This window comes from Euwallacea similis, chromosome 19 (assembly GCF_039881205.1).
Source record: "Euwallacea similis isolate ESF13 chromosome 19, ESF131.1, whole genome shotgun sequence".
Lineage (NCBI taxonomy): Eukaryota > Metazoa > Arthropoda > Insecta > Coleoptera > Curculionidae > Euwallacea > Euwallacea similis.
Window position 1 is genome coordinate 2,364,831 of NC_089627.1, and position 15,073 is coordinate 2,379,903.

General features: G+C 35.3%; 1 protein-coding gene across 1 annotated transcript; it reads left to right on the forward strand.

Moving 5' to 3' along the window:
- The first annotated feature begins 9,367 nt into the window (after positions 1-9,367).
- On the forward strand, positions 9,368-14,296 carry LOC136415148 (uncharacterized). Its single transcript, XM_066399596.1, has 3 exons — positions 9,368-9,603; positions 13,600-13,788; positions 13,850-14,296. Exons 1-3 carry the CDS (start codon positions 9,468-9,470, stop codon positions 14,002-14,004), a joined length of 480 nt encoding a protein of 159 aa, XP_066255693.1. The 5' UTR covers positions 9,368-9,467; the 3' UTR covers positions 14,005-14,296.
- Positions 14,297-15,073: the final 777 nt, after the last annotated feature.

Consider the following 15,073-nt stretch of genomic DNA (forward strand, 5'->3'; position numbering starts at 1 on the left):
CACTAGAAAATGTTTTGATTCAGGAGTGGCATAATATTACTCCACAAGAATGCCGACGTTTAGTGTCAAATTTACCCAAAAGAATCGCCGCTGTTATTAAAGTTAAAGGTTTTTCTACTAAATATAATATTAATGTTTAATGTTATATTTTAATAAATATTCCTATTTTGATCAACTGGTATTTTCCTTTTATCTCGAATATAAAATAATTTAAAATTATTGAGTTTTAACATAAGTGGCAAATACTTTTGGCCAAAGCTCTATGTAATAATTAATGTAAATAAAGGCAAAGATTTTTATTATATGTATATTATATTCTTTTAAATATATACCTCGTAGATGAGAAATGAGAGAATATTTTTTGCTCTATAAATAATGGAATTATTGAATTTAGTGGCAAATAAAAATATGATATTAATATTGCAAAAGGACAAACGGACGAGGGAATTTTATAAAATTAACCCTAATTGAAGAAACTGAAGATCGTGAATTGCCTTAACAAGTCACGATTTAAACTCGAACCAATTGAACTTTTTGGATTTGTTTAATACTATCTTATACTTACTTATTAAAAAAAATAAAATATTGAAAATTAAACGAAATGTTTTTGTTTTAGACCAAATGGAGCTAGTCCACTACAAGTGTTATTTCCCTATTTGAATGTAATTTAAAAATATATATTATCTATATGTTATAAATGGAAAAATATTTACAAAACGCTTGTATGCATATAGAAAAAGTTACATATATTTTTATAAAATTCGAATAGGATTATACAACGGATAAAACAAATATAGTTTTTATATCAATTTTATGGACAGGATACTACTAGGTGGGCTGTTATACCCCACACCCCAAAATACCACATTTGGCACCTATTACAAACTCAAATTTTCTAAATCCCCAGGTGTACACATAGTTAATTTACCTATAAAGAAGTTATTTGAAAAATACATAATGGTTGGATTTTTTAAAAATAAAAATAATCTATCTATACTAATTTAAATAGCGAGCGCCATCTATGAAAGAAATTATCAAGCTCGGTTGCGGAGAAAATTGTTTGTGTTCATTCAACGTCATTAAACATAGAATGGAAGGTTATGTTCATGTTATGTTATTCCACTTTTTACTACTGATAAAATAAGCTATAAAATGATTAACAATCGTTCTACATGAGCAAAGATAGCGAATCAATACAGTGTAGGTACAAATTATATGCATCAGGGGACATACGAAGCAATTTATCAACCACACAAAAAAATGTAATAATTATAACACCAGGACCGATGCCAGCAATATATGTATGGTGATAATCCTTTACACATTCCTTTCTCCAACGACGAAAACGTGGTAAATATCAAACCAGCGACTTTAAGATTAGAAATGTTTGAGCCAAATCATCATTTGGACATCATATTTGGAAGTGAGGCTTCTAAAAACGCCTTCCGAAAGCTCATTAGAGCAAACAGGTGAAATAGGAATTATAATTATAATATAATAGTTGATAAAATGTTAACTATAATCCTATAATACAACCGCTAACATTCTGTAAGTCTTTATAAATAACTTATTTTTGATAAAGATGCAGAATATCTTATCTATAGCTTCACTTTTTGTTCCAGTCTTCTATATCTTGAACCCTTATTGATTCTGAGCTAAATTGTATATTACAATTAAAAAAATTCTTTTATATTCTTGCGGTTATACTGAAGATTCAGGAGTGTTATCGGGCAGTCTGGGCCCACTTAACTGAAGTAGTGTATTAGTATTAACAATATATACAATAATAATAATGAAAAATTTATTAGATAAATCCAATATTTTTTAAAAAGGAAAGATGCACCTAAACGTCTTCCTCCAACTCGTCATATGTTGTGCAAAGTAGCTTTTTTGGAGAAATAAAAAAAAATTTCAGAATAAATTTCTTTAATTTTTCCCTGGTAGATACCTGGGGATTTGAGAAGGTTTTTGATGCCTTTGCTTAAAAGTTTTCCCAATGGTTTGGGTGAGACGTAAAGATTAGAGCTTTTAGCGGTGATTGGGGGCTAGGTACCTGGGGATTTAGAAAATTTGAGTTGGTAATACATGTCAAATGTGGTATTTTGGGGTGTGGGGTATAACAGCCCACCTAGTAGTCAGGGTGTTTTATTCCATCAGAAAAAACCTATCAATTTTCTTTTATAATCATCTACAGTGGCGGAAAAAGTTTAGAAATTTTTCAATTTTTCAATTAGTTGAAACAAGTTGCAAGTTATTATGATACCTTTGATATACAATGGTAACCTTTCAGAAGGTTGATTGTTTGATATATTTAATTATTAAATTTAATATATAAAGAAATAGAAGAATATTTTATTTTTGGAACGGACAAAAGTTTAGAAACTTCTATTTACAAAAGAATTCTGTTACGAAAAAAAGTAAAAATTAATATTTGATTCCATATTCTTTTGCATTAATTACTGCTTGACATCTTCTGGGTATTGAATCTACAAGTTTGGCACACATTTCTTCAGGAATGTTTTTCCACTCGTTCATTATGATACCAAGAAGTTTGGCTCTATTTTGAATATTTTTCAATCGAATACGACGATCTAATATTTCCCACAAGTGCTCAATAGGAGTTAAATCTGGTGATTGTGACGGCCAGTCAATTAAATCCACCTTCTTTGTTGATAACCAATTTTTGACAAGTTTCAAAGTATGCTTGGAATCATTATTTTGTTGGAATTTCCAACGAAGAGGCATTTCGTATTCTGTAAAAGGCAACATTTGATTCTCCAAGATGTCCCGATATTGGAATTTATCAATTCTTCCTTTGACTTCAACAACTGGTCCAGTACCATACCGACTAAAGCATCCCCAGACCATAACACTGCCACCTCCATGTTTCATCGTTGGTACTTGGTACTTTTTTGTCTTCTTTTTTTTCTCTTTCATCTTTGGATTTACGTCGTATCTTTTGTCTTTTAGTCGTCTTACGTAGTGTCTCTCATCTGATCCAAATATTTTAAATTGGCTTTCTTCACTCCAAAGGACAATGCGCCATTTTTCACAAGTCCACTCCAGGTGGTCCCGAGCAAAACGAAGACGAGCCTTGATATTTTTCTTTGATGGAAGGGGTTTCTTAACAGCAACCCTTCCGAATAAACCAACAGCACATAGTCGACGTATTACAGTCCTGTCACTCAACTGGATATGAAATTGTTCCGAAATTTCTTGGTTAATTTGTCGAGCGGACTTACGTGGATCTTTTTCTGAGATTTTTTTTATGACTTTATCAACTGCAGCAAAAGTTTTTCGTGATAATCCTATACTTTTCGCTGTTACAAAACTTTTATTACCACTACGATAAGCAGATACAATCTTTGAGATGACGCTTTTGCAAATTTTGAGACTTTGAAATATGAACTTGTTTTTCACCACTTTCATATAATTGGACAATTTTTGTTTCAAATTCCGAGATATACATTTAACCTTACCCATATTTATAGTATGATAATGATTCACTCACAACTTGTGTAAAACTTTGCAATAACTGAAGATAAACAAAAAGTTTCTAAACTTTTGTCCGAGCAAAAAATTGTTTTTGCCTATTAAAAAAATTAAGGAATGTATGTACAATAAACAAATAAATAGGAGATTTCTGTTTGTCATAAACAACAATTTTATGCATACGAGGGATCCCTGAAAAGACATTCTCCAGTGAACTGCATAAAATTAAAAAGTTTCTAAACTTTTGTCCGCTATTGTACATAAGTTTGTATAGTATGTTTTCTACTTTAAAAAACAGGGTAAATCTTTCAAAATGTTAATTTTTAAATATACCTTAAAAAAAGGGGAAAATCTTTGTTTATTAAATATATCTTTGAAAACAGGGCAAAATCCTTAAAAAAGTGTTGTGGTGAAGGAGCCTTACTGGCAATTTTATGAATTGGATTTTTTATAACATGGTAAATTCGCTTAAATACATTGGTAAGGATAATTGTGGTTTATTAATGATTTTTAAGTGACCTAAACAATGAGAAAGAAGATTTTGCAGAAAAACTTTCACGTGCTTATATCGATTTATGATTTCTTTGAATTTCTCTGTATATGCTTACATGGATAATAAATGCGCGAGATCTACATAATCCAATAATAAAGGCCCAACATTGTTATGTAATGTATGATTTGTATGAGATATGGAAACTTTCCAATATTGTAATGGCAAAATATAAAATAATGGATGATATTAATATGATAGGTATATTCAATTAACAATTATGATCAAAAAGTGTTTCAAAAAACTTTTTAGAACCATTAGCGTGGAAGAGGTAGCCATTTGCTTGAATTGGGAGGAAAAGAGGTTGAGGGTATGCCACACATATGTTATGCAAAACCACCAATTTTGGCACTATAGCAGGTACTTTGCATTTACTTGGTTTCTCGGAACTATTAGGTTTGTGGAGGGGAAGGAGGTTTTGTAATAGCACTTGGTTTATTAAGGATTTTGGTGAACAGATTAATAACCGTTTTCCAAAAATTGATTGCCAGAATTTCGTTCTTGCATAGGTTGCATCCAGTACCTCCTGAATAAAGGTGAGATGATATAGCAATACTTTTATATAGGTGGTATTGCCGGGTGCATTTTTTAATCCCTAAGATTTCTAGAAGTGTGAACTCAAGGTGAAAATTCTAAGACACGTCAACCTTAGAGTAGAGGGGGAGGACGAATAATGAAAAAAGTTGTCACCCTGATCAACTATAACGCAGGGATGGCAATTCCTTTATTTTTTAAATAGTGAACATGAGTCAAGTAATACATCATTTTAAAGGATTTCAAATTCTCTAAATAACCGTGCCAAAATTTTTTTAAACTTAAATTTAGTTGAAAAATGGGCCATTTCGTGAAATTATCAACAAAAGGACGAACAGGAATGGATACTCAAGATTTGATGGAAATTGATTAAATTTTTGCCAGAATGGTGTCTCTCCACATTATTTTTCACTGTTTCGACAGTTCCTTAACGATAATTTTTCTGATGCATGAATTGGCAGATGAGATATCATCGAGTAGCTAGCAAGATATCCCGATCTTACACCTCTTGACTTCGTGAAAAGTTAATAATTATGAAAAAATTTAAATAAACAAACAAAATTTTGGCACAGTTATTTAGACAATTTGAAGACCTTTAAAATAGTGTGTCACTTGTCTCATGGTCTCGATTTATAAAACGAGAGTTTCCATCCGCGCGATATTGTCGATTGCAGGTGAGGACTTTTTTTGTTTTTCGTGTTCTCCCTCTATTCTAAGGTCGACATGTTTCAGTATTTTTAATTTTAGTTTGCACTTCTAGAATTTTTCTCTGTTATCTGCATAAGTTCGTACTTCCGCTTCCGATAGGGTCAGAGTAACCAGCAAGTCGTTCATCAGCAGTGACCTTAGGAGAAGAGAAAAAACTTCCCACTGCAGACTGGTCCTAGTCGCTCTAAATTTGACCCTGTCCCCATTAAAGCATTTTTTACATATTGAAAAATAATTTTTGCTTAAACGATTTTAGTATTCTAGAGGTGTGCATGCACTTTATATGTTAGATATACAGTATGGCAATTAGAGAAACCATGTCCAATGCTGATGAAAGTAAAACAATAAATTTTATTTTAGCATTTGTGCTTGTGTTTTTTAACGAGCTATATGTTTGAGCAATAATGCATATCGCATACTGAATCTCAATATCACAATATACTTCAACTTCAAATGTAATATTTCACATACACATGCAAGTGGTGTTTCTTTTATTTAATTGATGATTATTCAGGCGAAACATATATGAGTAACCAGATCTGTTGTTGATCATGAAGATATTTTCTTGCTAATATGAATGTCCTTAACTTTGGAACGTGTTGATGGGGGTTCAGCAAGTACTTCTTAACTACTGGATGCTTTATTGAAATTTGCAGTACCACTTTCAGAACCAAAAATCCTGATTGCGTCACCAAATAAATAACCAAATTTTGAAATCTGTATCTTGCAATACTTCCTGGTTAATACTATAAAATCCTCTTCGTGGCGTGGCTTAAAAATTATACCTAGTTATTAATGCTTTCTTTCCTCATAAGACAACTACCAGTCTTCAACCACTTTCACCCTCCAACTCTCGTAAACTCAGCTCATTAAACCGTCATCACCGTCCATATCGATCTATAGACTTTATAACACGAAATACAAATTAAAAGATGTGCTCACTAATAACCAATACCGGCCTTATGAGGGGGGGCGAAGTCGGACGACGGCTCAGGACAGCAGACCAGGAAGGGCGGCGGACTTTCCTCGTCGGCGGTTTTTCTTAGGGGTAGGGAAGGGTGATTAAAAATTTTGCCCAGGGCGTCAGACTTGCTAAGGCCGGCTCTGCTAATAACTTTTAGCATCAACAAAGCATTAGTAACAAGAATCCCGTTATGCAGACTTTTGCCATTTCACCGTGTTCATTCGGAGGAAAAAACTAGAGCAACCTACACATGATATTCAAAACTTGAATCTAATGTCAATGCCGAATACCATTCAATAAGTCGCTTTAACTTTTTTGCTTTACTTTTATTTAAGCAGGCTTGTCAAAGGAAAACTGCTGGGAATAAACCACATGATAATTATCCTATTTTCTCAGTTCGGAACTTCTGCGCGCCTTTTTTGGAGCCTCCTCTGCTAGTCACAGTGATAGCAGTAACAATGATATTTCTTATTTTTTGCATCCTCATTTGTCCCTGTTGTCTGTTCTCTTCCTGATTTGTCACCGAAATCGGCACTACTGCTAGTTTATAAATACCAGGTGTGAAATTGAAGGTATTGTGTTTCTTTTCTATTCATCTTTTAACCGTGTGTTACATGATTCATATTTTTTTGTGTAATTTCAACTGAGTGTTGAATTAATTAGATTCCAATAATGCAATCAATACATGGTTTCCTCGTCGTGATTGGAGCGACTTAGACTGGAGGATGTTCATTACTCATTAACCGCGTATTATTAAAATCCGCACTATTTTCATGGCGTTTTCTCGGTAATCCCATATACATATATTCATTTAGTTTCCAGCTATTAAAAAATATATACAGAGTGTTTCAAAAAGTTGGTGGAAACTTAGAGAACATTGCAGTAGAAAATGTTTGCTCATAAACCCTTGTTGGAAATGAGCCGTTTTGGCTTTAAAGCAATTTTTGTCCAGAAATTTAATGTTTTCTCATTGTTCCTATAGAAATACAGGAGAGACTGTAGTTCCAACATGACGGTGCACCTACATGTTTTGCCCACGATTTGCAGGATTGGAAGAGCAGAACCTATCAGTTGGCCAGCGCGAAATCCCGATTTGACCTCGTTGGATTTTTTCCTCTGGAGTTACATCAAATCTAATCCAATCCAATCCAATGAAACTCGTAGCGACCTACGAGGAACTGTTAGGAAGAGTAATGGCAGCCTGTACAGTGCAGCAGGATTTATACATGCTACAAAAGGAGTGCGATTCCATGATTCGACGAAAAATTTCTGTAACGAGGTGAGGGGGTGCAATTTTTAACTATTATTATAAATTGACTATTTTTGTGTTGTCTTTAATAAAAATTACTTAAATATCAATGTATTTTAGTGTCAGTGAGAAAACATTACATTTTTGGATAAAAATTGCTCCAGAACCAAAACGGTTCATTTTCGACTAGGACTTTATATGCAAACATTTTCTACCGCAATGTGTTGAAGTTGGGCACTACCTTTTTGAAACATTCTATATATCATCATATGCATGTTTCATTACTACATATTAAAAATGAATGAGTCTTTTGACGCCATATGCATCGGTAATGACCCAAATTAGACACAAACACGAACCGACAATCGTTCCATTGTTTCGGATCTACAAATTTCGTTTCACGAGAAAAATCGCGCTAATTACAAAATCCCGCTTATACCCACAACCATGGTGCCTCGCACTAAAAAACCCTAATAGCCACCTTTTATATGCATAGCAAAATTGCAATATTTTAGGTATAATTACCTTTTTCTTCATGCCGCATTTAATTGGGCCTGTCCGACAATATACCCGTTTTTGTCATACATGCCATCTAGCCCAAGAACGTGTATCAGCCTTGAAGTTCGCAGGATATTAGAATAGTGGACACGCTTCAAAGGACAGGAAGAACTAATAATTGAAGAGATAATTTAGGTGTTTATTAATATTGCTTAATAATGGCAAGGAGAAACACATTAGATTGCCGAAACCTAGGCCCTGAAAGGAACTGCAAAAATTAAAGGTTTCGATGAAGTAGTCGCAGGTCTATGGTTCGGTGTCCTAGGACCCCATTCCTCCGAACCTAATGACGGTGAATTACTTCATGATACGTCATAGCATTATACGCAAAAAATGCTCTAACAAGTTTACAAGTTAATTCGGAGGATACAAAAAGTAAATTAGTTAGTGTAAGTTTCCCCTATATGGGAAACAGAAAGTAGCACAAAGTTCCTAGAAGTTTCCGTCCCCGTAGTCGAATCGAGGCTTTACATAATACATACTAAGTATTTAGTTGTTATGCTTAATGGTGTTACCCATCGAAGATCCATTATGAAAAGAATGACATTAATGGAAAGAATTGGAAACTAGATTATTTTTAGAATAGAGTTAGCTAGACTAATCTATCCTAAACTTTGACCATGTGAGTTATTGGACTGGAACAGTGGTGGGTGTAGGCCTTGGGCAAAAGCAAACTAAAATGTTTTGATTATCAATCCTTCTTCTGTTTTTTGTCTTTAACAAAGCTGAAGAAGGCAATAAAGGACTGACTTGGTACTTCGAGTCCTTTCCGGGGGCTTCCGAATTTGGCCTTAAAGTTCTTGGTTTTTCTTTAGCGTGAGCATTTCTTGACTTTCCGGTAACTCGAGCTTTTTTCAATTTTCGACTTTCCCTTCTCCTTCGAATTAAAATTTTGTTATAAATTTAACTACTATTAGCAGTCGTTTAATTAATGCTTAAAGAATTAATGTTTCAAGTTCAAGTACGCCGAAGTAAAAAATGTCCATATTTTTCTGATTCGAGGGTTCCTTAATTTTGAATATATTTAAATGCGGCTTGATGCAAACAGCCATAAATATCTCATTCTTAATTTTTGGCAATCCCATAAAATCTTTCTTCTTTTAACATTTAGCTAGATCACGTAACAAAGAAGTAATACCCACATCTTTGCCCTTGGACTTCCCAGCCACCAACAAGAACCTTTTCACACATTTGGTCACATTTTGCACCAAAAACCGGCCGGCCGCCTCCATCTTGCTCTCACCCATCCTGCCGCCGTTCTCTCTCGCTCCCGCCCACGAGCGGAAGCTATAAAAAGCTGGGGAGCCCGGCCCAGGGTTCAGTTGGTGTACCAAAAAGGTTGGTGGCAGCAGAAGTGGTTCCTGTTGGTTTTTTTTATTGTGGAAGATTTTTCTTTGGTGGCCTCAAGAAAAATGAAAGCTTTCATCGTATTCGCGCTTTTGGCCGTCGTCGCCGTGCACAGTGCTGAAGAGAAAAAAGAAGAGGCCAAAATTGATGGCGAGAGGCCGAAGACTTTCAAGAGGTTGATCCCTGCTGATGTTTTGAGAGGTTCGTTGATTATTTTTAGGAATTATTGATTTAAAAAAAAATTTTATTGTATTTTCTCATTTTTCTAATTGAGTTCTCTTTTTCTTCGGACGTAAGTCGGATGGAAAATAGAAGAAAATAGAGATATTGAATAATTCTCCTAGTTACTATGTCTCTTTTGGAATTAATTGAATAGATATTGGTTTTTTGGAACTTTTAGCGTGTATGCAGAATTAGGTACAATGAATGTGAAATAAATTTAAAATAATTTTTTCAACTGTTTTTCGCCTAAAAAGGAAACTTGCGTACCTTTCTTTTACAGCTTTTCTTTGAAGATCTGCGCAACGCCTTCAAGCTTGAAAAAACTATTTATCAACTCAAAATCCGGTAGGTTTATTTTTTGTTTTACCCCTAAAAATGCCAAAATTTCACATATGGCCTTTGTATCGTCCCAATTCAGGTTTTATTTATTATTTTAAAGGCATATTCCTCGCTCCACCTTCGAGTTTGAAGAATTCTATATATAGGTATAAAACCCCAAAAAAATGGTGTTACAGTATTCATTAAGTTAGAACAAAAATAGGCACAGATGAAGGACATCAATGAATTGATACATTTTTGACAAACTGCTGGAATATATAATCACTGATCAACAAGAAAATTTCTTGTAGAATTACCTAGAGACATCGCCACTATCTTTAGAGTACTCTTCATAAGAACGATTAATTACAAGAATTTGTAATGAGCATGGGGTTCAGTGAGATGGAATCATTATGTAATTTTCAACGTCTTTCTAGGATATTAGAACTTAATGTGTGTAATTAATTACATAAGAAGGATTAGGAGCCTATTAATCGTTTATTAACGTTTTAATGGTTTGTATTGAATTTTAAGTAATTACGCGATCAGCACTACCCTGGCCTAAATTGAAGATATTGATAGAAATGGTCGTAAAATTGTGAGATTAGGACCAGCATAAGAGTAACTGGAATCTAGTTTTAAAGGAGCATTGAGGATATTAGAAGTGACTCATTCACCCTGTTTTAGTAACAATTTTGCTCGCTTTATTTTAATGCCACTAAGCACAAACAAAAGACCTGCCACCTCATTACAACCAGCTCAAGTCACATATATAAACGGTAGCTTAGACGTAATAATAATAATAAATGCATTGTCTTCAAGGTTAATCGTAGGATTAGTAACATGTCTGCAATAAATTAACTAGCAACAATAATATGCAATATTACAACACGCACCAAATTGAGAGCAAAGTTGCGCGCTCGAATATCAATCAATATCGATGACTTCAATTGGATTTCTCATGGTGATAATTAATAAGGCAAAATCATAACTTATCTGGAACAAATTGTATAGTTTGCTGGTCATGACCTTGTCGTTTGTGTTTTGACACGGTTGTTGTTCCCCATGAGTAGGCTTCTCTTGACCCAAACCAAAATCCTATTAAAAGTAATAAATGCTTACTTATCTTTTTACGGCTGAAAGAAGACCATCAAAGCGTTACATAAACTCCAAGTCACTGATGAAAGTGCCACTCTTTAGAAAGTGCTGAAGAGATTAGAACCGTAAATGCTGATGAGCATTAGAAAGTGACTTATTGCGCAGTGAGGCGCTTAATTGCATGAAAGTGCAAACGCTTATTTGGTACCCCTCTCAAATCTCCAAAAATTTCTAAAAAACACTAAAATGTCGAAGTTTGGTGGTACCGGGCATTAATGTGTTTACTACTTTGTTTAACAATTTTGCTATAAACCTCTCTACTTACGTAAGCGTTAAATGACCCATTAAGTTAGCGAATTCCTGATTTTACGGTAAAAGTTTCCTTGGTGAAAGCTCAGATCAGCACAATGAAATAAATCCATCAGCTTCATTGTTGTTGCTATTAGATTAAAAGGTTCGTAAACAAGTCAAAACGAACCGTGAAGGTTCCGCTGATAAAAAATTAATATTAAATCCAGATAATTGGGTTTCATTGGTTCGCTTTTGCTTTCAATCGATGTGGCAATGTAGTCAATGTGTGTGTGGGCAAATCACCATTTTAAACGTTATAATTAGGCAGGTATTGTGTAGAATCTCTTTAATGCAATACAGGAGTGTCATTACTCAAGTGGAAAGTGTATGGCTGATATGCACGTGATTGTATTGCATTTTTGTTTTTGCGCAAAAACACCTGAGGAGTGGGTACCTACCCAGGTATACCAACAGAGGATGCACACTTCGAAAGCTGATTAAAAACCATGAATGAACAGAAACAGAACTGAACAGAAATCCATGATATTATACATATTACTCTAAAGCCTCTTGCGAGTTTTCCGCAGACACCTAATAGTCTGAATTATGCAGTTTTCATTACGTGGGTAGGTACCTAAAGAAGTCAGTCTCTTTTTTGTCTCAAGAGCTTTTTGACAATTTTGAGCCATTTCAAGGCACCCTGTTTAGCGTTTTTAGACATAATCTCTGCAAGTCCCAGGTATTCCTGATTATTCACCTCTACGAAGAGAAAATTGTAAATTATTTCATCGGTATTAAATAGAAAGTCTCCATAGAGGTAATTATACGAGGTTACTCCCAGGTCGCGCATCTTAAAAATGCCGATTGGGTACCCTTTTATTAAATCTTTTAACCGGAGATAGGTACTGGAGTACTGAAGGAAAAATTAAGGGACGAGTGATATTTTCTGGTCAGTTTAGGAAGTCAGAAAAATCTTGCGATTTCTTAAACCGCAAAGCAAAAAGTGACCTCGAAAGATGAGTAGTGAAGTTCGTATCTTTTGGACAGATGTTGGCTCGAGAAATGGGGACCAACGCCATGAACCAACCCTGAAATCATCTAATTGATTGATGATGAAGTTATGTCGCAAGCATCGGATCCTGATGGAATAATCTTTGAAAAGGTGAAGGAGGGACGGGACATCCATCCTCGAGCAAACTAAAGGTTTCATCCCGAAAGAGGGAAAAAGCGACCACTCCTCCGCCAGAGGCTTCAGGAATCTTTTCTAATGGGAAGATTGAAAGAAATTATCAATAGCAAAGAATATATTGGGAAAACAGCCTGTTAGCAAAGGTCAATATGCTTACATCAAGGTAACATGGAGAGAGACAGACCAGTGATGTATAAAATAGAGAAGGCTTATTCAGATAGACACCTGGTGCTAACATTCTTTTCTGACCTAGGAGGATCACATAAGGCAAGGAACGAGAAATTTTACGTATTTACAGCCCGGGGCACCAACTTTTTAATGGATAAAATCGGTGTTTCTGGACCGCAAATTCAATCGTTGGGACACCATGACTTACCGCGATTTCCTATATAAACATTTAAATTTGCTCACCCTGTACCAATAGGTGTAGTACCCAAAAATACGTGTAATCTTCGTGAGTCATGGACTAAAGACCCAAACCGAAAGCAAAATTTCTTCGACCAAATAACCTCGTTTTCGCAACCGAATGCAGACTGTTCTTGCACAAGCCCGACCAACCTCGCCCTGCCGTTCTCCTTCGACTTTACCATAAAAACCGTTTTAACATATCACACACTCTACGCATTCTTGTTTCCTCATTGTGCAATTGCACATTATAACCAACTGCGAAAATAAAAATTTTTAAAATGATTCACATAGTGTGGAAACCGACGGTTTTAGGCGATTACGGAGCGTACTTCCTCTAATTCTCTCGTTAAGGTCAGATAATTCGGTATAACTGCCTGTTTTTAGAATTAGGCATTTTAAGTGACAAAATATGGGGCACGCACGTACGCCCGGTAGAACATAATGTTCTGTGTGGGCATGTTTCCTTAAAACCGTAAAATACCTTCCAATTTCAATTTTCAAGGAAGGAGTAATGAACTGTCGGCTCTCACGGCCAGCCATTGTAGACGAAATCTAATTTTCCAACCGGACAGTCCTGGACAATTAAAACTCGATTAACGCATGAATGGACATTTTATTCACCATTCCCCGGTTAGGACCACCACTAAAACTAATTTTGTTACCATTTTTAGATTTCCCTGGCATGTGCTTCGCCTCCACCAAATGTGCCACCATCGAACCAGGTAAATCATGGGATTTGTACCCCTTCTGTGGCCGTTCCACTTGCGTGGTCTCTGAAGACCAACCGCCAAGGCTCTTGGAGTTAGTGGAAGACTGCGGTCCTCTACCTCTGGCCAACGACAAATGCAAACTTGACGAAGGTATGTACTTTCGCTCATTTCGGTTATTAGTTAGAAATAACAGTGTTCTTTGCTGGTGTAGAGAAGACCAACAAAACTGCCCCATTCCCTCTTTGCTGCCCAAGCTTTAAGTGTGAAGAAGGAGCTAAGTTGGAGTACCCAGAGATTCCTACTGTGGCTCCTGTTCCTGAGGACTCAGCTGAAGCTAAGCAGACCACCACCGCTAAGTCTGCTTAATGTGCTCGTCACCACGTCAAACATCCATTGTGGAGGAAATTGTGGAAATCTTTTGGATTTACCATGCAAGCTTCCTTGGTTTTGAATCAGTTTGATGTTTAATTTTGCTTAAATGTGATAAGTATTTATTTTTTTTTAATACTGGATTTATGTTTGGTAATGTGACCTAAAAATATTGCTTTTTTGACTAGTTTTTTTTTTATTATTTTAGTGGACAAAACGTAATAATTTGTGAAAACTGTATTTTTCTATAAGTACCAATTAAAAAACCCATTTAAATTATTTAAAAGCACCGTTTGATTTTTATTTTCATAAGAAATGTTCAATTTAATCTTCAAGCCTACCGGTGAAAAACCAAATTGCACAAATTGGTAAAATTTTAAGTGGAAATCACCGACACATTAACAAAATTTAATAAAAAGTAATAAAGTGGATGTGTTAAAAATCCTATCTACTTCAGCTTCATTAATTAGTAATAGCCGGTACCGGCCTTATGGGGAGCGAGGTTGGACAGCAAACCAAGAAGAACGGCGGAATTTCCTGGTCGGTGGTTTTTCTAGGGAGTTTGGGGGCAGTGATTAAAAATTATGCCCAGAGTGCCGGACTTGCTCAGACGGACCCTGGTGGTAGCTGCAATGGCACAGTTTCCTTAGTGCCATATCTCGGTGGAGGCATATTGAAGAGCTTGACAAGAATGTACATGAACAAAATCTAATTCGGGTTATAGGCCTCTCGCAGAATAGCACCAGAAACTCACTTAAACAGGTGCACTCTGAAATCAACTTTTATGCTCAATCAAATTTTTTTGGCGACAAGGACACGTGACTTCCAGAAATACCTATTTTGAATTCAGGAATTTACTCCTATTACTTATACTAGTTTGAATGCTCATTCAATTGAAAAACATTAAATACTCAGTCAAAATCACCATTTCATGCTTGTTGCATTTTGAATATTTTAAGAATCCTGTGGGATCCTGTAAGGAGAATCAACCTTCAGAATGTACATCGGATGTTGTGGCAAGTAGTGTTACTGTGGCAAGTTAGCAGGAAATTTAACGACTCGAAGC